Genomic DNA, 27996 nt, shown 5'->3' on the forward strand with positions numbered 1-27996 from the left:
AAAAGGCCAAACTGGTATTGTCTGTGATGTTTATAAGAGTATATGATTGAAAAGGAAAAGATTAATGTTAAGTCAACCAACACAGGATTACTGAACCAGCAATTCTTTTGTTGATTTTTCCTCATAAGAGTTAAATTATTTAAGCAGAATAGTGGCTGACTGCCTGAGCCCGTGTTGAACTGGAAATAAAAAGCAGTCCTGGCAGTATGGAAGAATGGCAATTTACTTTTGTGCACGCGATCCAGCTTTGATTAGCACAATGGAGCAATTATGTTTTTTGACAGCCACACCTGTTCACAGTGGTGACTCTTCTTCTATAAAATCAAGCTTGTTTAAAGGAAAAGCAGCCAATGAGAGCTTACACTGGGCCCAAGATACTTTTGGACATAATACTCTTCTGGTATTCCAGAGCTTTTAGGTGACTAGATCAAGGGATGCCCAGCACTGTCTGACATGTAATTGTGTCTCACAAATTTATTGTGTAGAACAGCATCACTGATGTTTGGGGGCCTCGTGGGGTTCCTTTTCGCAAGGCAACATGAAGTCACCCATGCTTTATGTTGCCTTGAGATCTGGGTTTGACACAGCACTATTTGACGCTTTCATTTGGAGCACCCACCTATTATTTCAAGGTCTAGTACCATCTGGAGCACAGCTTCATATGGTCTTTTAGGTGACCAGACTAGACCGAAGTCCTAATACAGGTCTGAGCTGCAGTTTACCTGGTGAATCTGCTTTTAGGACTTCTCTAAAAATACCAAAACTGTGTATGATATTATGCATTGCATCTGTACTATTTAGGAAATGAGTAACTTATTGTTAATATTACCTGCTCAAGGTCATCTGAAACAGCAATACCTGTAGAACAAAATAAAAAACAATGAAGTCAAAAACATTTTACATGCCAGGGTACAAAAAACACTGTGAATAATATAAAGCATTAATTGCAAACACTTCCAGCATTACCCAATAATAAAATATATTTATTAATCATACATTTACATGCACACATTTATACATATCTGTCAAACCCCAGTAAAGACAGGCCTGGAGCACATGAAGGAAATTAATGGTGCGGGGGGACAGCATGATAGGGGGAGAAGGGGAGAGAGGCAAAGAGTGGTAGAAACTTTACATGTAAGAAAGGGTTGGTAGGAGGGGTTGCTTACCTTAGTGGCTGGGAAGTTTGCCAAGGTGGGACTTCTTAAAAAGTGATCTGAGCGGAGGTGGGGGGAATTTTTCAGTTGAAGGAGCAGCCAGACAAACAATTTTCCCTCCCGGCTGCTCTTGTTTTGTTTTTTTCATTTTGTTGTGGGTTTTCCATCCTATGGTTTGTCACACGGGTCTGTTGGCAGTTTGAGGACCTTGAAGGTGGATTAGATGTCTGGTTTATTGGAATAATTTTGGGGACCCATCCTAGGTGTGGGGTCCTTTAAGTGGTGGTCGATTGGTATGGCCACTTATGTTTGGGCTAAAAGTGTCTGCGGTCAACAGATATTTTGTCCCTGAGGTAATGGGTTTGTGGCTGGGGGCCCATCATTTAGTTATCTGGAACCGCAGATGCAGGTCGTGTGCCTTCAGGGACTCGGAAGCCAGTGTTATGTTGTTTAACAATATTTGTAATTTATGTATGTATTTTTTATATGGAATGAAACAAGTGGCTGCTGTGGCCCCTTTAAAATCCATACAGGTCTAGTTTGATTTTTGTTGGGGAAATGTGTGATAGGTGGGGGTCTCAGCAAGTTTAAGTGAGGTGGCTGGTTAGATTGGCTTCCTTAATCACCCTTGTCATGCTTATAAACGCACATAAGTGTCAAACTTGCTACTACTTACTGCGTGACAGATTCTCCAAAGCTTGCCCAAGCTTTTTGCTTTCCTGAAGGATGTGGTTTAATTCATCAAAATCACGACTATCTGGTTTTGTCCTCCAATCCCATTTAGGATGTTCAATTGACCTGGGCACTGAGAAACCAGAAAACATTTGTATTACTCTAAAGTACACCAGAATTGACCATAGCTATCATTAAAGTAGATGAAAAATCGAACTAAACAAAATTTAATTTGCTAAAGCACTGTCTATTATAAACTATTGCTATTTTGCATTGTTCAGACACTTCCTGTAATAGGTTGATAACTTTCCCAACGGAGAGTACAAGTGGTCATTTGAACACACATTACGCAGGCATGGTCTACTCTTGTCACCCTCCGAAAACCCACCCTGAGAAATACCATGTAGCTTTTGCTGGAGTGCATGCATGTAGACAGGAAGTGGACGTAGCAAGGCTGCAGGAGATCAGCATCACTGAGATGTCATAAAAAGTGAAAACAAGTATCGCATTTTAAAAATGACACCTGTGTATAGTACAAAGTGCTTTATCAAACAATAAGCTATTCATTTAGGGTTTATATCTTCAAATTCACATTTTTATAATTTAGTTTGGTTTATAATAATACAACAACAACAACAACAACAATAATTATACCAGCCTGTCTCAACCCTAGGGTGTCTTCTGGCTCCCTCAGGGGTGCCTTGAAATTGTCCCAAAGTGTCATGCCTTTCCATGGTGCACATAGGCCACCAGCTTTTTATCCCTTTTGTGGGATCCCCTATTAAAATCCATACCAGACCCATTTTGGATAAGGCTTTTGGAGAGGCCACATGTAATTTATTTACATTTTCATCTTTACATTTTAGACTGGGGTGCCTTGAGAATTTGCATACTTTTAAAGGGTGTCATGAATATAAATAATATGTGTGTGTGTGTGTGTGTGTGTGTATGTGTGTATATATGTGTGTGTATACATATATATATATATATACATATATATATATATATATATACACATACATACACACACACTGTATATGTAGTATATACACACATACATGCACACACACAGACATATACATACACACACACACTTTATCTCTGCAGACAAATACAAGAAAACCCTTCATAAGAACAGAGGTGCACCTGAAAAGTGGTGAAGAGACAGTTATTGTTTGTTATAATTGTTTTTCTTCTGTGTTTAATCTTTGTCCTTGGCCCCAAGCTAACGGCACACTAGTGTGCCGCGGCACAGTGGTTGAAAAACACTGACATAGACATTAAAAATAAATTAGCTTGTGTGTAATAAAACCTTACATATCACTGTGTATTATTGTTTTAAAATGTAACATCAAAAGTCTTAGCAAAGTCAGATCTATAGTAGTCTGAGTTTAAAGTGTATGTTACAATAAACATGTTCTTTCATAAACTGTATTTATCTGCGATTTAATATCATATGCTGTAAATCCAGCCTGTTCCTTTTTGAATGCTGCAGTTCCCAAATACATGTACTCCTTCCAAATCCCAAATATCTGGTGATCCTTCCAGTTCTTTTTTCTTTTCATTCTGACCACGCCAGGTATGCCTGTATCTCCCATGGTCAGATTAGCTGCCCCGTCTCCAGCCCAGCCCTCCTGCCTTGATTGACAGTTGCAGGGAATTTTGACCCATTCATCAAGAACCAACCCAGAAATAGGTTCTCAGATGACCAGATTGCTGATACATGGGATTGGGGTGGGCTAGTGTAATATAGCAATACCTGTGCTACGTCTATAGGCTGTGTTCTGTTTGCTTTGCATTGCCTAATTATTATATCCTTATTGTACATTCAGGTTAAGTCTGCTCTAATACACTATCTGGTTATTGCTCTTCTTACAGCAAACAGCTCTCTCCTATAAATATATTAATGCTTTCCATCATCAGCAACATGATAATCCTAGTGTGAACCACTTCACTGCATAGCTAATTCAGTTACTGGATGCATCACACACGAGCCAACAGGGAGATTTTCACTAAGTGACAGACTGTGATCAAGAAAAAGCTCTGTCACTGATTGCAGTACAGATGATGCCACATATCTGTGCCCAGCAAGAAGATAAGACCTACTAGAGCATTAAAAGTTTATAGCATTATAGCATTTTCTATTAGCAAGAATGAATCCAATTACATCAATTATTTCAAAATAGAAAACATATCATATGAAAACAAATATTTTTATAACTGAAAGCTGAAAACAAAAAAAGATTCATCATTTCACAGTCAGCAATGTTTTAATAGAAGGGCAAATAATGCATATGCCATGGGCCACTAGGGGCACATTAACTATGCCTTTGCAAGCCTCCCTAATGCCTAATATGTCCATAACTACATTTATTATTACAACAGACACATTAGGCAAGGCTAAATATAAATGGGACCTGAAACCTGTCTATTTATCATACTTCTGCCATTCTTTAGGTTTGGGTAGACACTGACACATTGAGTTCATCCACCTACTATTTACATCTCTTAAAACACAAATTTAGCTTTGGTGTGGGGGCTTACCTAAACATTCTAATCAGTTTGTATTAGGCAGACCCTAGCATTTGTTGGTAGATCAAAAGGAGTTTCCACAATCGGATTGTACAATATAAAGGTGCCCATACACTGCACGATTCTCGTACGAGAATCGCGGGAAATCCCGCGATCGTACGAGAATCGTGCAGTGTATGGAAGGCGTGCAACCATTTCTACTGTACGGTCGCATGTCTTCCATCGAACCAGCAGGCTAGAAAACCCGCCGGGAATCGTACGATTCTCGGCGAGTTAGTCGCCTGCTGGTTCGACAACTGCCGAACGGGCCGGTGTGCGCACGCGCATACTGCCCGTTTGCAGTCATCGTAAGCCCACCCCTCATTACAGTCATCGCAAGCCCGCCCCTCAGGGGGGCGGGCTTGCGATGATCAAGAGTACAATCTGCCTGTCCAAGATGGGCACATCGTACGTTTTTTTAATTACTTTACAACCCTCACAAGACTAAGGTCTTGCGAGGCTTGTAAAGTGTATGGCCACCTTAAGGCAAGCTTTAAGTCCTCTAGTAACAGCCTCACCCTAACCCTAATGACATGTCAATTAAAAAAAAGTTAAGAAAATGCCATGCCTCTTCCTCTAATATATTTGTAATCCATGAGCAATAGTGTAACACCATCATAGCGGCATCTGTAATAATGCAGATATGGTATATAAATCCTAATTTCTTTCACATCTATTGCGGGACATTGGAAGTCATAAACCTTCAGAATCTCTAAAAGCAGTCCAACTGAGGAGTGGAAAACCCAGAAAATTACTGCTAACAGGCCCATTATATAATAAAAAAAGGAACTGGGGACTGCTTGCAGGTCCCAAGCACCTTACTGGCATCAGCAGAGGATGAAACATCCAGCTGGAAAAAAAGTCTTGCAAACAGAGGCCTGGTGCTGAAATGCCCAAGAAGCATTTACAGTCTTTAAGACCATAAGCCTGCACAATAGTTGGATTGCAGGTACCATGGTGCTGCACAGCTAAGACACCAGCCATTTTTGAAAATTCTGTTGAGAGCTGAAATAAGCACACTGGCAACCTTGAAAGTTGGTATACCTTAAAGTAACTGTTTTGGGAGACATAAAAATGCAGGGTAAAGTTACTCTTTAAGGGAAGGAGATACATGAAAGTGTCACTGGTATATGCTATTTATTTGTTTAAACTGCAGGCAGGGGTGTAAGTAGAAATCACAGAGCCCCATAGCAAAATTTTGTTAGTTATGCCACTAGCAGAGCCCCAGAGGAGAGTGACCCTGCAGAGCCCACCATAGACTCTCTATAGTGGGCTCTGCAGGGTCTGAGATCTCTTACCTGTCAGCGCCTCTGTGGTCGCCGGGCCCCGTCTCCTGTTCCTGTTCCTGTTATATCAGCGAGAGCTCACAGTGGGCATCTGGGCAGTGAATTTTAGGGCCAATTCACACCAAATGCTGCACTAATCAAACAGGGTCTAGTGTGTAGAGCACTGGCACAGTGCTGAAGCGCTGACATCGGCACATCTAACGGTGTACTTTTTTGTTAGAACTTTATTGAAATGTCACAAGTGACATTTCATTCAGTTCTATGGGCACAGCGGGGTGTGAGGTGGTTGTACCATGTGGCATCCCACTGCATTGGAAAAAAAAGCATAGCGTACCTTACCCTAATCAGCACATACCACTGCATTCCTACTGCAACGCGGTGGTTTAAATGGGCACCATCCGTGACAAGGCAAATTGCCATGTCTTGTGTTGGGGCTGCAGTGGAAACGACGGTGGGTGTAGCTCCAACACAGATGGTCATTGCCTGCTAAAAGCAATCTGTGAGATAAGCAGGAGCACAAAGCCTGCAAAGATACAAAAATGTATGGTATTTCTTCCTTCTGTATATAACCACAGTAGTGGTTGTAGTCTGTTTTCACTGGTGGTTTGGCTGGAGATGTCCTAATATAACACTTAAATCAGGCCGTATAATGCTTGACAAGGGTATTGTCAACTGGCTAAACAAGCAATGCCTCCAACTCAGTCCCTCTTTCACTTAATCGACACAACACCGGTATTGGATTTTAGTGGCCATCGCAGCCATTTTATTAAGTATAAACCTATATGACAAAAACCTTAACAAAATAACTGACAACGGGAATTAAGGTCTTTGAGGGTCATCCCACAACAAACCAATCAGTATCTTCCTTCCAGCTGCACGACACTACCTTGGGGACTTTGTAGTATAACAGCAGATACCAAGTCACTAATGACCCGACCCGTTAACACAAGGATGCCATACCCTAAACGGCTCCCCACTCTCAATTAAACATCAACTGCATATGTTGCTCCTCAAGGACCCCAATACCCTGCCCAGCCGCAGTGACAATAGTAAAACTGAAAGAAAAAACTAAATCAGTCATAGAATGCAAAAGGGTTACACACCAAGAAAAGGACAACAGAATAAGAGAACAGCAGGGCTGGAGGCTGCTTGCACACCAGAGACTCCATCTGGATCCGGAACTTTCTTTCCTCAGCGATATATCTACCACTTCTCCTCTCAGCACCCTGACTGATCAGGTAAGTGTCCCACCTTAACCTCCCTTATCTAAAGGAACAAATTAACCCTCGCAGCCCCCCTTTTGCCTCTACAAACCCAGCCATGCAGGCCTTACACAAATAGTTCCGTCTGCTGTTCCAGGCCCGGCTTTACTTTATACCACACAAACATTTCTAGCAGGAAGTCGTGAATACTGAATGTTATTTTTAGGTGACAAGCATGGCACTGGAGTGATACATTGCACTCCATATAACATTTTTTCCACAAGCTATCATAATGAATAACTTCAACATCTGAAACTGACACTTTCCTTTATGGGATTGTCAGATTCAGAATTGTATGCAGAATCAAAAGAAACAGCAATCTCTCATCTTGTAGCAGATTAGAAGTGTCAGGTTATATCACATCTCTGTTCCGCACTCCCTAAATAAAGAACACACAGCTGTCATGATATGTCACACAATAATAAAGGGCTTAGGCATGATAGAAATTGTTATTAGCACACCAATGGAGAATCAGAAAACTTGAGCTCGCCTGCATTAAAAAATTGCAGTACTGCTTGTAATTATCAGCCTGGACACAGTAGAATCTTCTTATATGTTTATATGGTATTTGCATGTTTCACTTCCATCATAAATCAGAAAAACAAGGAATGTATTCTTCATTTCAGGATAGCGGAGCAATGCAAATCATTGCTTGTCTATGTGCCCAACTGTACATGCAGAACCACTGGTCCACCCACTTTCCTAAAATGGTAATTAAATCCTCTATTTTTTACATCTGTGATGGAAGTGAGACATGCAAATACCATATGTTTTAAGAAGGCTCTACTGTGTTTCCCACTGATGAACGGGAGAGGGGGATTTTGTTCCTTTTAGCCCACCTCACACTATCCTGTATGTTTTAGTCTTGTCTTTTAAAGGAGAACTATGGGGTTAAGGCTTTTCCCTACAGTTCTCCTTAGGGTAACGGGAGGACACAAACTAGCATCCTCCCGTCACCCTAAGCTCAGTATACCGCGAGCTACTGCTCGCGGTATACTGAGATGCCGCAGCTGAAGCGGATCCTGACAATTATGTCTGGATCCGCCCAGCTGCGTGAGTGACAGCTGGCTCTGCCTATCTAGAGGCAGAGACAGCTGTACCCTCCCCTGTCCGATCCGCCAGTCAGCGCTGGCGGATCGGAGCAGGGAATCCAGCCCCTCCCCTGTCACGGCAGAGAGCTGTGACAGGATCGAGAGGTGAGCGAACACCGGTATCTGTTCGCTCACCTCCTGATCTACTGAGCCGACCCGTGACAGTCTCATTGTCACAGGTCGTCTAGAACTATGAGGTGAGTGAAAAGCAGTTCTCCTTTAAGTTAAAAATTCCCCCTAACAATAGGGTTAAAGTGCATATATAGCCCAAAGGGTTACCATGTTGTCTTGATTTGTATTGTAACTGTAATGCCCCCTTTATATTGTAAAGCACTGCGTAAACTATTCAATCCTGTATAATAATAATAATTCTGCAGAGAACAGCACAGCCTTCAGTGTGAGAATTGTAGCAAGAGCTGTATTTTCTCAAGCATTTTACTAGGTTTTTGTTTTGTTTTGTTTTGTTTTTTACTTAAAGAGCTTTACCCATGTCTTTAAAATAACAACAAACACACCTTTAGAAATGTTTAGTAATGGCAAGCTACAAACCCATACTTCTAGATAATTGCCGGCTTTGTATTATTTGCATAACTTATTTCTCTATTCTTTCCCAGTCTTCTGACAGTGGTCATGTTAACTAAGGGCAGATTACTAGCTATCCATATACTTCCTGAAACTCTGGCACATGTGACTAGACATGTGGCTAGGACATGTGACCATGTACATCATCTCAGGGAGGAGGAAAATGCCTTCACTGATTTCCCAGTTGATGTAACCTTCCCAGGACGCAACACTTTGGTGCATACAACATTTGTGACAGAACTGGACCAGAAAATGGATGAACTCTATTTGTAAGTAAATTAAAAATAAGTTTAACTAATGAAAAATGTTAAATTATTTTAAATCAGCATGCAGAGCTGCTGATTTTTAGTGAAAGGGGGTCCACTTTAATAGTTGGGGCTCTTTTAATAGAAAAGGAATGAAGAACTGATTGATTTGACTGCTATACTCTACTTACACGACTTTGACTCAGGCGATGGCGGTGAAATATTGCTGACTGCAAGGTCACTTTTTGATTTCTTCGGCTTTTTTGCATTCACTTGCCAGGGTTTATCATAGCTCCTTAAATCTCTTCTGGTTCCTTTGTCTTCTGTGAAAAGAAATACATTATGTTTTAAAAATGAATATGTGTTATTCAGAAAATGGCAGATTCTCTTAACCAACAGATCCCTGCCAAGAAGCTATCGGGCAGGCTGGAAACAACAGATTTCCTAAAGAAGAGCTGTCAAGGTATGTTTTGTGAGCTTTGACATGTGCACATGTAGGACAGATGATTAAATATCTGGTTATTAAAACATCAATTCACTATAAGCTAATTTGAGCTGCAGACAAAAAAAATTGTGTGAAAAGAAATGTACATATTTTTCACACAATAATTAAAATACGGATCTAAGTAAAATGGTTTGTTAGATAGTTGCTTTTCTGTTAAAAAAAGGGGCGTATAAAAGACACATTTAATCCAGGCATGTAGTGATTAAAAAACAAAATCCTATGTAAAGTCTATCTAAAGCCATTTTTCAATTTTGAGTAAAGAAATAAACAGTCAGTTTTAAGAAAAACAGCACATGTTTTTTTTTTTTTTTTTTTGTCATCTGTGTCCCATTGGGAAGATTTGACTTCTGTACTGAAGAAAAAACAGGCAGAGAAAGGAAATCTCTCTAAAGTCAATGGAAGAGGTGCCCCTATTGGAAGATCTTCCCTCTATTCCTGTTCTAAGAACAAATCAAAATTTAGGATTTGTATGTACTTTTAGTTAGGGATGCACTGATACCAGTTTTTCAGTATCGAGTATGAGTACCAATATTTTTTTTGGTACTTGCCGATACTGAATACCATTACAGGAAGTCCCATTAGGAAGCCAGGCGGCATGTAATGACTTGCTGCCCAGCATCCTGATGACGAGGAATCATGGGGCTGACTTTGCAGCCTATCATAAAGCCAGGGGGTGGGTAATCACTGCTGTTTTTTGTCTAGGTGCTAAAAAAAAAAAAGTTATACTCACCTGAATTGTTAAGCCGAATCCCTGCTTCCACGGTCACTGAAACGCGTCTCATCCTCCACTACACAGATGGAATGTTCCTCAGCGTCCGCATGTCTATACATTTATATAGAACGTGATGACGCAAGGAATCATAGACCGCTGCAGAGGAGGGGTAGAGAGGCTCTAGGGATCGGTCTAGGAACAAACCAGCTCGATTGATCAGGGGAGTATATATATTTTTTAGAACCAAGAAACAAACAAGCAATTAACCCTTGCAATGCGGGGAGGAAGAAGCCCCACTACAGGGGTTAATACATTTTTCACCAGAGTTCTTCTTTAAGAAAACGCCAGTGAATCTATTTATGTATGTTTTTTTTACTTTAAACTGTCATAAATACTTGAATCTCTTGATATAGGCCTCCTGCAATCTCCTGTGCAGCAGGGTTCAGACAGGCAGTGGTAGCAGCAGCACTATCAGCCAGTCAGGTCTTTAAAGCTTTGCACACTGATCATGCTTGCAAGAGCTTACAGTTCCCATGTATGCATTTGTTTTAAGCCGTTTGCCTGGAACTCAGCTTTAATTTAAAATAGTCAGCTAGCTGTGTAAGCATGTTCAGCTAACTAATTTAATTTAAAAAAATCAATATGCATAATTAATGTTTGCAATGCAGCATGAACAGATGCAAATTCACCATGACTGCACATGTGTGGTATCACTCATTCTATTTTCCTACTTAAGTAATTGCTAAAAGAACCAAATAGAATACACCTGTTGTCCAGCCATAGCAGAAAATAAATGTTTCTGGTGGAGAAATATTTGGAAAACATTGTTAATCAGGAAGCTAGGATCTATAACATCAATTCATCCTAATACAACCCCATTAGTTTTAGCTGGGTTTACAATCTTTTTGATTTAGGATCGAGTTACCACATTTGTAGTAATTTGTGTCCAAGTCCCAAAACCATACCCTGTTCTGCATATTTGTAGGTGTCAGATAAGGTGGCCCGGTAAGGGGGTGAGTGGGGTCCCTTCTTATAGTGTGGAGATATGCAACTTTGAGTGAGGGAATTATGTAGCCTGGAAGAAACCCCGCTCTCTGATTGATGTAGAGCAAGGGGTGTGGTGCAGAGTTTAGATTAGGCCAGGCCCTTGGGTGATGACCAAAAGAGTGAAAAGTAGAGTACACCAACTGTGTAAATCATAAGCAAAGTAGAATGACACGTAAATGTGATGCTGGTGTACATTTCAAGCCAGAGATCCAAGTTGGGTACCTGCGCTCGTGCTAGTTATTGGGTAATTTTAGGTGGTTTCAATTAATTATTTGTAAGTTGGAATTCATATATGATGATGGTTTTTGATACTATTTATTTAAATATATAAACATTAAAATATTGCAATATGATTAAAACCTTTTGATTATGCATTTTTCTGTCCTTGGTATCTCCAATTGTGAAGGTTAGAAATAATATAAGGATACAAGTTGCCTTGTCAGCGCAGTGGAGTATATAATTTGTCTAGCTGTTGTACTCCAGTGACATTAAGCTTCCAACACCCCATTCGTCTGAGTGGAACCAGACCTCCCCCTAAATTTAGAGAGAGCCCAACAATCCCAATACGGCTCCGCATATGTATGTGTAACGGCCTCCGCCGTCAGCAGCTAGCAAGGACGGAGGATGCGGCAGCCAGCCGCTCCTTCGCTGGGCCGATTGCGCTCCATGGTGGAGCGCACGCTCCTCACTTCCGGTTTTCGGGACCCCGTGCGTTCCACCGTGGAACGCGGAATCGCGCCAATGCGTGCCTCGGCTCCTCCTCCTCATCATAGGCCTATTTAAACGCCCAGACGAGACAGCATGGGGTTCCAATATTGAGCCAGAACGCCTGTCTCCTGGGACCCTCCATAGCCTCCAGATTGTGCCCTCCAGCCAGTCTCACCAAAACCGGATACCACAAAGGACCCCCAGCTACCTCCATCGGAAATCACCTAATCGCAAGTATCCGAGTGCAGTTGCACACTCTGCCATCAGGACTGTATATTCTTGAAATACAAATTGCGAAGCTTAACTACTACTGGGGAACTGTACCAATGCCAAATAACAGTGTCTTGTCTTCTATGCCCTGCTAATTCATTACTCACTAAATGTACTCCGCAGCTTGTTGATTCGCTTACTTTAGGAATAACCCTCGCCAATCCATTTTATTATTTAATTTGAGGCTGTGATGCTAAGAACCCTAACTCTCCGTTAAGTTGAGAGTGAAACCAGGGTTCCATACCTGAAAAGCCTCCGCAGCTGCGATCCACATACCCCCCAGTCCGTAACAGGCGTGACAGTATGAATCAATCTCAGGCAGTAATCCCATAAGTAATCACTTCCTCCTTTTCAATGTATGGTTCCCAATCTGGCATTTAGTGTAGGAAATTATCAAATTTCACATAGCATACATTATTTAAAAAGGTATTTATATCAGTAGAAGACAAACTTACATTTCAAGATGCTCAGACAGCACTTATAGAACGCCTTGAAATGGGTCTTCTACTTAAGGATTGTTTTATACATATGTTGGGAAATAATATAAGTGTGTTGGAGTCAATGCTATATGCTATTCTGACCTTTATAATTTGTGGTGCAACTAATTTGGTGAGTTTACCAAATCTAAAAAATAACGCTCTTCGGATGCATATAGTGGTGCACTGTTGAGTTTGAAGAACCTTTTTTATGTTTGCACAATTGTGGATGAATTTGGGACTATAAATTGTTTCCCTATAGATTGACTATAGATTTATTTACTATTGATTAGTATTTTTAATTTATGTAAATAAATTCTTTATTTCTATGTTTATTGTATGGGGCATTGTGGGAAAATCACTGAGGTGAAAATCATATACAAGTACATATTTCTAGGGCAGTGCAATTGTATGGTTCATCAAATTTGGGTGAAGTATTTTCCATTCTTTGCACAGCTTGCTCACTTTAGGTAGGGTGAAGCATGGGTCCTGCTCAGCTCACCTCTGTGAAGTACAAAACACATTCCTCTATATTATGGAAAAAAGGGAGAGGGGAAGGTGTTCTGTAATCCTGTCCTAGGGGGACAACACTGCTCTTCCATAGATATAATATGGTGAGTGAATGCTGTCACCCTAGGATAGGAAGTGTGTTACTGTCAGCATCACCAGGTGAGAAACAAAAGTCTGACAAAAATAATACAGCCACCACATCTAAGGACCTCTTTATTTTATTTTTGTTCTTGGGTTAAGACACACTTTAAAGAATAATATACAACAAATGCTTAACCTGCAAACTACCTATCTTTAAAAAAATGTGTGGCTTGTTCACACTAGCTGCATTGGGCAGCATTGCCCAATCCAGACGAATGTAAGATAAGGCAATTTGCCTTATGTCCTAGGGCATCAGTTCACACCAATGTGCTGTGCATTGCAACATGCAGTGCAAACCAATTATATACAGCTGTATAAAAAAAAGCAAGCACTGCAATGCGTTTTAACAAAGCATGCACACCTACTGGTGTGAATGAGCCCTAAGACAGATAATTGTGTATTATAATATATTTATTTAAAAGTTTATTTCTTGCGTTAGTTTTTTAGGTACTAATAACTAACAAATGTAACAAAAGGTTTTTCTTCACATATAATGTACATCTGGATATTATGGTTGAATCTCATGTTTTCCAGAACAATAAAAAGCATCTTTAAAATAAATAAATAAAGCTTACCCGATTCACTTTCTGCCCACAAAGCTGCTGATCCAGAGAATGTTCTTGGTAGCTGAGCAACATTTCCCAATTTTGATTGAAGATGATTAATTAAAAATGGAATTGGCTGGTCTGGTGTCTCTGTGATTAGCTTGGTCATTAACTCCTAATAAAAACACAAAGAATCGGATTAGAAAATAATATATTTAATATGATGTGTGTACATTAAACAATTACTGGGCAAAGTCACAAATCCCAGAGTTGCCTGATGCCCTGGAAATACTGACCTTTCACAAAAATTATCTATATTCTAATATTATGCTAGCAATGACTGAATGCAGATTGTGCTATATCACACACATAATATCAAGCTACTTGTGCACATGTGAACTCATTCCTGATACAATTTTATAAATACTGTACACAGTAAACTCTTCAGCACATCCAGAAGACATGCATGCACCCCCACCTATATACACAAGGCAAAACCTAACAAAACTCTGATGCAAAAATTCCCAAGGAAAATAGCATATTGTGTAATGTGTTACTTTTGTTCAGCTAGCAACTCAGTACAGCCCTTCTATCATGGTACATTGAGATTACTCTAAGAGATGCTGTTAACTTGCCCATTCAGGGCAATGTGAAAATACCTTGATAAAGGACCCCAAAACCTAATTAAACTCACTTTGCCAGTGCTCCCTCACAGCTCCTGCCTAAGCCACAGCCAGTGACAATACCAGAGTATATGGGAGGTGACAGTTTTCCAGAATGGGCAAGGTAACAATAGCATAGGCAGTAGCATTTCCAGTAGTCACATATGCTCAATAATTAAAAGCAAGCTTAAAAAAGGTGTGCATCTCTACTTCATACTAGGTTTTATTAATGTATAACTCGAGGTTAACAGGCTCGAGTTTTGATCGAAGGCCCCTTTCATATGCGAGGTCCAATCAGGTCTGCCTGTCAGTATTTCAGGCAAAACCCGATCAGATGCCCAGTGTGGGTCTATGGGCAGCCGGACCTAAACAGACAGGTGTCCATTTACATCCAGTTGCCCCCGACTCCGTCCAGGTCCAGAAAAACAAACGGAACAGTGTTCTCTTTTGCTGAACATGATCTTGCCAGATCGGGGGTAATCTGATGTAAACTGACTCATGTTCTTTTACATCTGACTCCCCATAGACTGAAATGGGGTCCGGCCATTTCAGTGTTTTCCTCTATCGCAAGATGGACAAAAAAACTGGACAGACATGGATTTCAGAGCAGGGATCCGTGCACAGATAGTGTGAAAGGGACCTTAGCCTAACTGCTGCCTCAAGAGGAAACGGAAAAATATTAACATGCAATATTTCATATTTCCAATATTATAAAAAAATGTTAACTGACTATAATAAACAGATAAAATATGTATACAATTAATTTTGACTATGATAAACAGAGAAACGTATAAAACTACAGCACGCGTTCTTTTACAGATAGACAAAAAGTCTAAATAAATGTATGTAAACTGTTTTACCAGCCAAATTATTTATAATCCTGCCCAGCCAGTCTGATATACACTGCCATCGCTACACCTCCATTATCCTGTCTGGACAATGACACTATGAGGTCACCCCCCTGCTATACAGTTATGTAAGCAAGCTCCCACAATCTGTAATGACAGCTGTCAGCTCTGGTGTGCAGAGGACTCTGGAAGGGTAGTATAAAGACAGATTTCAGGCATTTATACTAGCATTGTTTAAAACGACATGCAGCTATTTCTTAATAAACGCATAATTGGATTAAACCCCATTTTATATTGTTTGCTTTGAGATCTGTCTGCACATAAGGCTGGACTGAGTTCTACACCCCTGGCTCAACTGCCCACAAAGCACATCTGAATATGAAAGATATGCGATCAAACAGAAGTTATGAAATTTCTATTTAAAAGGATTAGCATGAACTGAAGCATCTCAATTGAATGTATTACTAAGACTGCTCTGTACCTGCTTGACAGATGAGAATAATAAACTTTCAAGTTTGATTTTATGCTGATAAAAGTATTTTGTTCAACATTTATTTTACCAGCACAATTGTACATCATTCTTTAAACTCCACTGTAAGAAGACAAAACGATAAATACAGATTTTAAAGCAGAACTGCAACTTTCTACTAACATGTAAAAAGAAACCCCACATGTATAAACCAATGTAGAATTTCCCAAAAGTAGTAATCCCCAAAGTAAATCCCTAGGACAGCCTTCCTCAGCCATTTCCTTACAGGAGAACTATGGGGTTAAGTCTTTTCCCCATAGTTCTCCTTAGGGTAACGGGAGGACACAAACTAGCGTCCTCCCGTCACCCTAGGCTCAGTATACAGCTAGCTGCTGCTCGCGGTATACTGAGACGCCGCAGCTGAAGCGGATCCCGACAATTGTGCCGGGATCCACCCAGCTGCGTGACTGACAGCTGGCTCTGCCTATCTAAAGGCAGGGCCAGCTGTACCCGCCCCCTCCCCCGTCCGTTCCGCTAGTCAGCGCCTGCGGATCGGAGCGGGGAGGGGGGAATCCAGCCCCTCCCCTGTCACGCCAGAGAGCCGTGACAGGATCGAGAGGTGAGCGAACGCCGGTATGTGTTCGCTCACCTTCCGATCTACTGAGCCGACCTGTGACAGTCTCATTGTCACAGGTCGGCTAGAACTATGAGGTGAGTGGAAAGCACTCACCTCATAGTTCTCCTTTAAGTAAAGGGGGCTCTGATGTGAAGAGTGGCTCGCGATTTGAAACACATCATTTTTTGTGTTTTTGCATTGCCCCCCTTAATATCCATACCAGACGCCTATCTGGGATTAGGGTCTGGTACGGATTTGGGGGGGGGCACAAATCATATTTTTATACTTTTGACATTTTAGGCTGGGGTGTCTCAAGATTTTGGATACTTTTAAGATGCACCGTTAAAGAAAAGAGGATGAGAAAAGCTGCCATAGAGCATCAATGCACCCTACATACCCCTTCCATTTACAGCTCTCTCTCACTTGTAGGCTGATTCCATTTTGAACTTTGGCAACTATTCCTTTGACAAGAATAGGAGGTCTGGCCACAATTGCATCTTAGGGAATTCCCATGAACTAGCAGCCAAACACAATAACTGCAGGCCTACAAGGCTTAAATTAATGGGAACTTCTTTCAGCAAAGCTTAGATGCTGGGAATCAACACAAGCACTGGGATAAGAGCAATTATAAAGTAGGCTGACCATCTGTCCCATTTTAAACAAGACAGTACCATTATTTCATGATTTTTCACGTTCCGTCGTTTCTTTTAAAGTATCAATTTTGTCCTGTTTTCTAGGGATGTGGGGACCTCGGCAGCCTGGCAGTAGCTGTCCCTGTCCGGTTCTATATCTCCTCCTTCTCTTTTCCGGCACGGAAAATCCAAACAGCACAGCACAGCCTCGGAGATGGCACCTGCCCAATCAACTCTCCACAGCATAGCCACTGCCTGCCAAGCAGAGCCCTGCAGAGATCCACATGCCGCCCAGTTGAGATTACAGCCTGGTGAGATGTATGGTGCTCTGGGGACATGTATGGCGCTCTGGGAACATGTATGGTGCTCCGGGGACATGTATTGTGCCTCAGGGACATGTATTCAGCTCTGGGGACATGCATTCTGCTCCGGGGACATGCATTCTGCTCCGGGGGCATGCATTCTGCTCTGGGGACATGTATGGTGCTCTGGTGACATGTATGGTGCTCTGGGGACATGTATGGTGCTCTAGGGACACGTATGGTGCTCTGGGGACACGTATGGTGCTCTGGAGAAATGTATGCTGCTCTGGGGACATGTATTCTGCTCTGGTGACATCTGTATTTAGCTCTGGTGAGAAACTGCCCTAAAATCATCAGTCTGTGTTGTTTTAGAAAAAATGTCACATGTCCCTTTAAGGAAAAGTATTGCCTTAACTTCTACATCCGTGCGGCCAGCCGGTCTCATTAAGGAGGTGCACAGAGCACACTACTAAGAAGTCTCCACCAGTGCTCATTCTGCCTCCTCGGTTGCACTGACTGGGAGGAAGTTAAGTATAGGCGCACAGGGCACACTCTGTGCCTATACGAAACTTCATCCCAGTCAGTGCTGCCACGGAGGAAGGATAAGCGCCAGCAGGGACTTTAGGCCGCCATTTCATATGATCTACAGCAGTGATTTTATCTCAGCAGGCCAGTGCTCTTGAGTGTTAAGTTATCTCAATGTTAATGGCATAGTTCTCTGCTCCTTAGACTGACACAATTAAAGGATATTAAGCAGTATAGGAAGGGGGAAAGGTGCAGAAAAAATGCACTGCATTCACTGGGGGAACTAACAGGGTCGCAGCAGTCGCAATTGCGACCAAGCCCTGGCGTTCCGCCTGCCGCAGCATGTACGGTCCGCTGTGCGGCGGGGCTGGAGAGGAGTCACTTGTTTTGCTGAATGTGCTGCAGGCACCGCCAAGCAGCATTCTGCTGTGTGAGAGAGAAGACCACTTAGCCCCACCCCCTGGCTACCGAGACGTGGTAGAAGGTCCTGCATGAGAGTCAGGTAAGTCTGGACTGGGAAGGGGGGGCGCGGGGAAGGGGGAGTAGAGCTGGTGGTATTCTGCATTGCTTATTTTTATTATAATGTATTGCTGGGACTTGTAGTCCTGCACAGCTGGTGGTATTCTACATTGCTCTATAATGATTATACAGCAATGCAGAATAGCATCAACTATGCAGGACTACAAGTCCCAGCAATGCATTATATTTTTAAGTAGGGATGCAGTGCCAATAGTGGGCATTTTCACGAGCACTCATACTGGTGAAAACTCCGATACTAAACGCAGATACCGGTGTTCTGACGAGAACGCCAGCGTAGTCTAATTTGCCGACCTCGGCATCTGCACTTGCGCCCACAGACCAGTATTGTCGAGGAAACAGGGATTTATTTACATGGTATTTAGTTTAAATCGTTAATTGTGACCATTAATAATATTGCATCCATCATTTACTGCCATGGATGGCATATTATTACCGGTCACAATTAACCATTACAAACGAATACTTTGTAAATAAATGCTGGTTTCCTCGTTAATCCCGTCTGTGCACAAGCGTAGATACTAGGTCGGCGTATTCGACAGAACACCAGCACTAAAATGTTAAACAAGCGGCTTCCTTGAGTCCCGCGTTTGCTGTGGACCTTGGCAGCCTTCCTGTTAACCACGCGGTGCCACTGCAGTGGGGGGTTGGGGGGGCCCTTTGTGGTTTCTTGCACCGGGACCCTGAAGGTTCTAGTTACGCCTCTGACTGCATTGAATGAGTTCTGTCACTGAAGAATAATTGTTGATTGTTGAGATGAGCATCTGGATTCAGGCGAACTGCCAAATCAACTAATTTCTGTCAATTCAGCAGTTCATCAAAACCAAATTATTATATACGCAAATATACAAATTACTATATATTCGGCCATATAGTTATTCTTTCTATGGGCGCTGCCATCTTGGTGCATCTGACATGACTTAAGAAGACACACCACCCTCTTGGATGCACCAAGATGGCAGCACCTATTGTTTCTATGCATGCGTATGGACACGCCGGTAGTCAATATATCCGCCACACACATTTTTCAATGTGCAGTTTTGGATTTGGAGGCTCGTTGCCTCTGAATCCAAAACAGCATAATAATTAATTTTGTCCAAAACTTTATGCTGTACACATCTACTATATTGTCATAAAACTTTTGTTACCATCTTACTTTTTCATGAATATGGAATATTAAAACCGTCCCATTTTTGCCATCCCAAGGTCCCATTTTTGGCTCAAGGAAATATGGTCAGCCTAATTATTAGGCGAGCAACATGTGACATGCTGCACTCTTTTTCAAGAGTTCTGTAAAATGTAGTTTACCAGTACTATAGGAAATTTTATTGAATGTGATATATAAGTATGGTTTTAAAACAGAAAACACTTCAATCATCATTAGTACACATTATTTTGCTTCACTATTTCCAGATGTTCAGTATCTCGTCACTTGGGGAACATCCCCTGCAAATTGAACTACCTATTCAATGCTACACCCTTAGCCTTAAACACCATTTACTGTTAAAGAAAACCATCTGACCCAGCTAAATTATAAACCTCATTGTTGCAGAAATGTGATCACTGCATCTACTTTTTGCCTTGACACTCCTTGGCGCACATCATAAAGAGTATGGTCTGCTATGCACTGCTTCAATTTTCAACAGGTCACAGAAAGTTTAAATGCAAATCCATAAAAGGGTGCTTGTTTCTGATGTTCTAAATGAGCTTTTTTTTTGGACAAAAAAAAAGTTCAGCTCCTGTAATCATGTAAGCTTGGCTGCCCATGGCAATCATGTAGTGGAGGGTTGGATGTAGACACTTTTTACAGTGATAATACAGAGTGTTACAGCACAAAGAGAAACAGGGAGAGGACCAGATGAAAAATATTGATAAAGACCAATGTTTCAAATGTAGAAACTTACATGTTATCTTATCTTAATACATCTTCATATAATTTGATAGTGGTTTATAGGACAACATTGTGGCTACCCAGTTATCTTTCTTGCTTTGGGACTCAGGGTCCCGAGTCCCATTCAAATAGGGATGGAGCTTGTCTCCATCATGATAAATATTAATCACAAACACAGACAGTGCATTTGGTAATTTCCAGAGTTTGGAAATCATGTGTCAGCAATTACTCTCGCTCACTAATAAAGTTAGTTCCTTCTTATTGGCATTGTCACACGGGCAAGCAGGATTTAGGCAGAGTCATCTTTTATGTCTGTGAGTTACTAAGAGTTAGAGTTGGGATGCAAAATTGGAAGTTACAGGGAAAGTTTCATCTTCATCCTGAGTTTTGCAACACTGTATTGAAAAGTTAGTAATGTTTCTTATTCTTTCAATCATTGTCCAAAAATCCAATTATAATAATATTTTCAAAACTGTGCAGATTTTCCACTATTAGGTCAGCGTGACAAAATGTTTATTTCACTTCTTACACACTCATGAACAATAAATAATATAAATACAGGCATAGGTACAATTTACAGTTGTTGGCTGAAAAATACCATTACCATGGTGTGTGTGTGGGGGTGTTTTTTTCTGTAGGTTTGTATAGTTCATGATTATTGACTGACAAATCCACACCATTATGTTTCCACATTTTGTAGTGTTACAACTTGGAATTAAAATGGATTTATATTATTCATTTATATAACTTGCATTTTGCGTTGAAGGTACAAATCATTTTTTATAGCCACACAAAAGATAATATAAAAAACAGCTATTTGATGGTTGAATAGCTATTCACCCCACAGAATCAATACTTAGTAGAGTCGCATTAGTCTAAGATTGCATCTGTGAGACTTTGGGGGTGTCTTTACCAACAGTGCACATTTCATTTGCAAATTATTTTCAAATTCAGAAAGTCCATTACCCACGCATGAATTAAGTTGTCAAATACTTTTTTTGTTATACTAGGCTTTTCACTCTGCAAGGGAATTTTTCTTTAGCTTAGGAAATGTGGTGAAAACTCGCTTTGCAAAGAAGAGTATTTTTGCCTGCACATGATTGGATGATGGAAGTCAGCAGAGCAAAGATAAGTATGCACTACATGAAAGCCAGCCATGAACAAGTGAACATGTTTCTTTGCTTTGTATGATCATACCACAAGTTGACTTTAAATTTGCTCATCTTTGTACAAGGCAATATCAAAACATGGCTAAAACAAAGATGTTCAAAATGTATCCATGTTCAAGGTTATCGCTGTAGTCTGTTTTCAAGGTATATTTTAAAAATGATAAATAAAAAATATATAGATGTATCTTCATAAATTATTATGAAAGCATACAATGCACATACCTGCATTCACATTCAATTAATCAGCGTGATCAGTAAGCCATGATTTAGTATATTCTCTAGAGAACTTGTTTTAAAATGTAAAGAAGCAGCAGTGTATGTGTAACCACAATTGAGAGGTCATTGTTAGAAAGGTAATTAAGTTTTGGAATCTCAATGGCTTGATAAAAAAAGACAATTGCAATATTATATTATATGCAAGAAGATGAAAACTGGTTTTCATTTTACAAAAAAATGTAGTCCTAAGAGGATATGAGCTCCTCCAGGTAGATTAAAATGTGCCCTATATGTTAGAAAACATTGTTAAGAAGATTTTAGACTATTGGTGCTCATGTATTAAAAGTAAAGCAAAGGGATTACCTTATATTTCCTAAACTCACCCCTTTTATTCAAATTCCTATTTCTTCACTCCTTCCGCTACACTTTCAGACAAAAATATTTTTGCATTGTACACTATTATGTTATGTTAACTTAAGATTAGAGTGTGGCATTAATACAAAATGCCTTAAACCAATGTATGTAAAGCCAAAACTTATTTTAGTCTCAGATAGAGCAGAGAATGGTTAAGACCACTGTCAGTTTTTTTTGTCTTAAATAGATTTCCCCTTACTTGTCCCATAGACACCACAAACTCCAAAGTGAGATGAAATCTCCTTTTTGACAAGGCCTCCATTGAAAGATTTCTCTTTACCTCCTGTTTTGGTGACTCACTGATCAACCGGACAAATACAGAGTGTGTATTTCTCTGGCTGGGACACAGACATCAATAAAAACCTGACAGGTTTGCTTTAATGCATCCTCACTCCATTCAAAAATAAAACTTTTGGTTTACATACACTTTTGAATTTACCTTGTACCTACAAATGTACTAAATCAGACAATATAGAAAGATAGTTGTTACATACCATTTATTGAATGTATTCTAAAAGTATAATCTTGCAAGCAACTAAATATATTGAAAGATTAATTCTAGTCACTCCCCTAACACTTCCTAATCACTATATTGTAAATGCCAGAAATACTCACCTTATTTTGTGGTCTCATGATGTGCTGGGTCCTGAACCATCCATCTTCTTCCCTGCAGAGAAGGCAGGTCTTCTCTAGGGGTCTACGCAGTGGTGTATTACCCGCCACAGATCCTGCAAAGCCCCCCTGAGACCCGGCTGAGCCCTTCACAGACCCTGCACAACCCCCGAGACCCTGCAGTCCACCATAGACCTAGATCCTGCAGAGCCCACCAAAGAGTATTGCACAGCACACCGGAGACTCTTTTGGTGGGCTGTGCAGAATCTATGCTGGGCTCTGCCAGCACAGTCCTCTTACCTTGCATGGCCTGACCTCTTTGGAACACGTATTCCTCATCCTTGGCGCCCGACACGGCCTCCTTGTCATCTTCGCCGCCCGACTGGAAGACGGAGCGTCTTCGCCCCAGGGGCCACTTGACAAATTTGTTTCTCTCTTGGGGGCCGCTTGCCAAATTTCATACTTTAAAAGAAAATATAACTATATCCGGTAGATAGTGATTGGATGGGGGGAAGAAAGGTGAGGTCCAAGTCAAGGATGACACCTAGGACATTGGCATGGGAGGAGGGGTGGATAGTTGTGTTAACAATCTCAAGGGAAAAGTTTGGGGACAGTGCACGGGCGGGAGGAAATATCAAGAGCTCAGTTTTTGAAAGATTGAGTTTTAAAAAGTGTTGCGCCGTCCAGACGGATATGTCAGATAGTAGATTAGTGACACGAGAGGACAGAGGGGGTGAGTTGTGGAGTAGAAAGATAGATTTGAGTGTCATCGCATAGAGATGGTATTGGAAGCCATGTGCGGTTATTAACTGACCAAGGGAGGAGGTGTAGATAGAGAAGGGAAGGGGTCCAAGGACACTGAAATATCTCACCTCTTCTCATCCTGGTGATAAGTACACAGAAAGTAATGGGAATGTACCTGTTTAATAAAGCGAGAAAAGTAGAGAACAGCTTTATCACTGGATAAGTATTGTGAAAAGTACCCTTGATTTAGCACCCTGTCAGGTGATACAGGCCTTTTTCTCGAGAAGCACTGAGCAAAGATACAGGGACTTGTCATAAACTTAGTTCCTTTAGGAACCTTCAGGAACAGTTAAAATAAAGCACAGATGCTCCTCTTCTGGATTTCTGACATTTTGGGACATTTATGCCAGTAGCAATGGTTGGCTGATATCACACTAAGCGATTCGCAAATCACGCGTTTGTCGGGCAATTTGCATTTTGCGCGATATCGCGTGTTTGTCGCGCGATGTCACACAAATGCTTGCATTAAACAAGCTGGAATCGCGGCAAAATCAGCTCCAAAAAGGGTCCTGTTGTAGCGACGCACGACCCGCGACAGCAGGATCCTTTGCCCCATTGCCATGCATTGTGAGCAAATCGCAAATCGCTCAGTGTGAACGCGGCATAAACGGCCGGACAGCGGACGGAATGCGGGTGGGCGTTTTTAAATGTCCTAACCCACCCCGCTCGTGCCCGCCGCTAGGCCACGCGCACGAACGGGAAATTGGCTTTGAATGTAAACATCCAGCGATGGCTGTTTACATACAAGCGTTCAGACGTCTGTAGAGACGTCCGATCACTTGTAATATGCGTGCGTTTGTGCGCCCCCCCCTCCGTTGCCGCTGGTGATCCCGAGCTCCGCTGTGCCCGGACAAACTACAGTGTAGACAAGCAGTGATGCGAAGTGGAAGGTTGGGTTTTTTTTCCCTTTGCTTCGCTTCGCATCGCTTCGCCTGCAGTGTGTCACAGCCTTGAGAGGGAAAAGGAGGGAAGTCTGTCTTAATGCCACCCTTCCCTCAGAGTGACAGTGGCAGTTTCAAGTCCCACAATGTATCTGTGTAGTGTGAGCTAAAGTTCAGTAAGGTCATGTGACCTTAGGGCTTGTTGTTGAAGTCTCAGTCTCCCTCAGAAACAGGCCCACCAAATTAAGCTTGAAGGATGTCTGGGGAGTATGTTTTAGAGGCAGATGCAGTGAACATTGCACTCCACACATAACAGTCTGTAACACCATTTCACCACCATGGTCCGCCGTTTATGATGCATTATTACCTGCTGCTAGTGTGTTTGCACACACACAGTGCTGATGCACCTATCTCGGGACAGCAGGCTTTTTTCATGGACGCCAAACATTCTAATTTCCATAATGTGTCAGAGTGCCCACTTACATTGCTAGGCTTCATCAGGGTGCCCCTTTAGAATGTTTGACCCCATCACTGCCTCGCATTGTGGCTACCTCTGGTAGTTTGATTCATGTTTTTGTACTGTTACATGCTGAACAAATCAGAACATGTAAATCCTGCTCTTTAGCAATTTTCATCATTTTAATGGTGAAATAACTGTTGCACTTTGCTATAGAGGTGCTTTGTAATATTGTTATTGGGTGGTTTGGCAGATTAAACTACGATCCTGTCAGGAGGATTGTAGATTATCACAAAGGATGTCATTGTGCAGCTCAGAATACAGTCCCCACATTGCTTTCTCAACTGATCACTGCGAAGACTTATCTCAGCCTTTGACAGCTGTTTTGTGAGATAAGTTTTATTTTCGCAGGTTATTAAACAGCCTCTGTGCAGCCGAGAAAAACAAAGAGATCTGCTGAGTAAAGTTAACTCGTGATAAAGCTAGTTTTATCACGGTTTATTAAACGTACACCTAAACCTAAACCTTCTTATCACATGACTGGGACTAGATAGAGTCAAGAACATTGATTTTTGTGATAAAAGTAAGTATATTATTACTTCTTAAGGAATTTCTTTAATTTAGTGGTTTGTTCACTAGCTGTATTCTCATGCATGCAAAACACATTGACGCAAAATAAAATAAAAAACTACTGTTTTAATAGATCGGTCACATTGACTTAAACTTATTGTAATGCAGGGCAGTGGAGAAAATCCTGCATTCTGTATTTTTGGTGCATCAATTTGCTCTATAACTTTATTAACAATAGTAACATAATAATGCAAAGACTGTAGATGCCCTTATTATTGGCCAACGCCTCTTCCGTGCACAGACTTTGGAACAATGTCTTAAACCAGCAACCTCACTATCAAATTGAAGTGCCATTACTGCCAGCAAAGTAGCTGGAGAAGTCAAGGCTACACCTTCAGTGTGATCACCAGTATTGGAAGATTATGTAGGCACCCCAAGCAAAGAATTAGCAAAACCAATCTAGGTCCAAAACTATTTTTGAGTTAATAAGTAATAGTAGTATTAGTAATAATAGTATTAATAATGTGCAATATTAGTAGATGTATGCACATTTACAGCAGACTAATAGTCTCCTGAATTTCACTCTATAGGTAAATAAATACAGGGTTATTCACTAAAAGATGAAGAGTTTGGAGAAGGCAGGAGAAGTGAACAAGGGGAATTGGAGAATTTTTCCAAATCAGCTATTTTGGCCTATATTCTTCACTTCTTCTGCCTTCTCCAACCTCTTCAACATTTTGTGAATAGCCCTGCTAGAGTCACTATAGGTAAAATATTGTATAGTATGTGCAAGATTGAGTTGTATATACTATACAACATTGTAGAGAGAGAGAGAAAATATCTATATAGATATATATATAAGATGTCAAAAAAGACAAAAACGCAGTATTGCAGTGTGCAATGATACCTTTCTTATTGGACTAGCAAAATATATAAAAGACAAGCTTTCGAGAGTGAACCTCTCTTCTTCAGGTCAGAAGCAATACTGATCAACATGACAGTTTGTCAGTTAAGACAGGAGAAAGCTGTTAGGGGGGGTGAGGGGGGAGTCATAAATGTTAGACCTGGGAGTAAAAAATGCCTCCTGATAATCAAAAGACAGAAAAAATAAACGTAGGATGGCAAATTAACCCTAAACAGATCAGATATATACAACATACATGAATATTGTGATGTTCTGTAGATTCATAAAAAGTTCTGGTAGTGGGTCAGAAAACCAGAATCCACATTAAGTCCCTCCTTTATGGCGTTGAAATGTAAAATCATTTTCATCTCAAATGTTTTCCTTTCATGAGAGTTTTTAAAATTCCCTTTTAGTACTTTAATATTGAGGTTTTGGATGGAGTGATCCTTCTGGGAGAAGTGATGTCCTACTGGAGTGCAATATTCATCCTCTTTGTGGTTCTTGATCGAGCTCCTGTGTAGGTTCATCCTGAGCTGCAGCTTAAGGCCAGTTTCCCCAATGTAACAACCTTTGTCACATGCTGAACACTGTATCATGTACACCACGTTAGCAGATGTGCATGAGTATGACCCCTTAATGGTGTACGCTTTGTTATTGTGACTCGCTGTATTTCTGTCACATATATGTTGGCAAAGTTTGCAGCGGGGTTTATTGCATTGTACTGTGCCATTCTGTGTAAGCGCCTGTTCTGGGGTCAGCTTACTGCGTACCAATTTTCTTCTCAGGTTCAGTGGTTGCTTGAATGCCAGTATTGGGGGCTGAGGGAATATTTCTTTAAGTATGGGGTCTTCTGAGAGTACTGGCTGTAGATCTTTATGCATTCTTGCAAAAGTATGGATCACAAATCTGTTTTTAACCAAGCTGTAAGAGAGAGTTTAAGCTAAGTATATTTCTGTGCTGGGTAACCAGACTGAGTCCAAGTGGAACGTCCCTCAAATCAACTTATCATAGTTGCAGTCCTCCCCACTCTCCAATATATGAAGCCTTTTTTAAATATAATTTTCTTTGCTTTCATAGTTTAACTTTACCTCCTCCTCCATTCTGGCCTTTATGAGAATGATGTCTTCTCTGTTCCTGCAGTCTCCTGGGATATGTGATGTGCATATTCCAGGAGGCTTCAGGTTCCACAAGGCAGATAGATGAGGGCAGACTTGGCAATGCATCATCAGGGGGCTGGCTACCCAAACTAGGAAGAGCCAGCCGACTCCCAATGATGTCACGAAAGAAGATGGCAGCATAGGACCCGGCTTGTGGTGATGGAGCAGCGGATCACAGCAGGACTACTTGTTTCATCTCATACTAATTTGTATTGAGATTGTAGTATATTACAGGAGTGAGATTGGAGCAGTGGCTACTTTACAACGCACACAGGGACCATGGGGAACAAAAGTAGTCACCCTCCAGAAGAAAGGACAGTGTCAGCATGAATTCAGAGATGATTTGAAGATCTACCTCAGAGCGATGCACAAAAGAGATACATTTTTGTTAATATGTAAGGTACTTGAATGCATTTTTATGATTTAACTCCCGAGTTTAGTGTCACTTTCAATGCAAAACATTCATGTCTGACTTAAACCTGACTTTAATGCATTCATTCCTCTATACAAAACACACCGAACAGAAAAGACACTAGAGCTTTTGAAGTAA

At 41.1% G+C, this 27996-nt stretch overlaps 1 protein-coding gene across 1 annotated transcript in view; it reads right to left on the reverse strand.

The window, feature by feature from the left end:
• Positions 1–27996, reverse strand: part of CUNH8orf34 (chromosome unknown C8orf34 homolog) — a 220126-nt gene that overhangs the window by 123750 nt on the left and 68380 nt on the right. Inside the window, exons 2-6 of the mRNA XM_018554218.1 lie at positions 13811–13955; positions 10288–10290; positions 9058–9189; positions 1834–1962; positions 830–858 (exon numbers count right to left, since the gene is read on the reverse strand). Coding sequence (XP_018409720.1) covers positions 830–858; positions 1834–1962; positions 9058–9189; positions 10288–10290; positions 13811–13955 — 438 coding nt within the window. The remainder of the gene's footprint in view (positions 1–829; positions 859–1833; positions 1963–9057; positions 9190–10287; positions 10291–13810; positions 13956–27996) is intronic.

Source organism: Nanorana parkeri, unplaced genomic scaffold (genome assembly GCF_000935625.1).
Source record: "Nanorana parkeri isolate BGI_ZX_2015 unplaced genomic scaffold, ASM93562v1 scaffold147, whole genome shotgun sequence".
NCBI classification, from domain to species: domain Eukaryota; kingdom Metazoa; phylum Chordata; class Amphibia; order Anura; family Dicroglossidae; genus Nanorana; species Nanorana parkeri.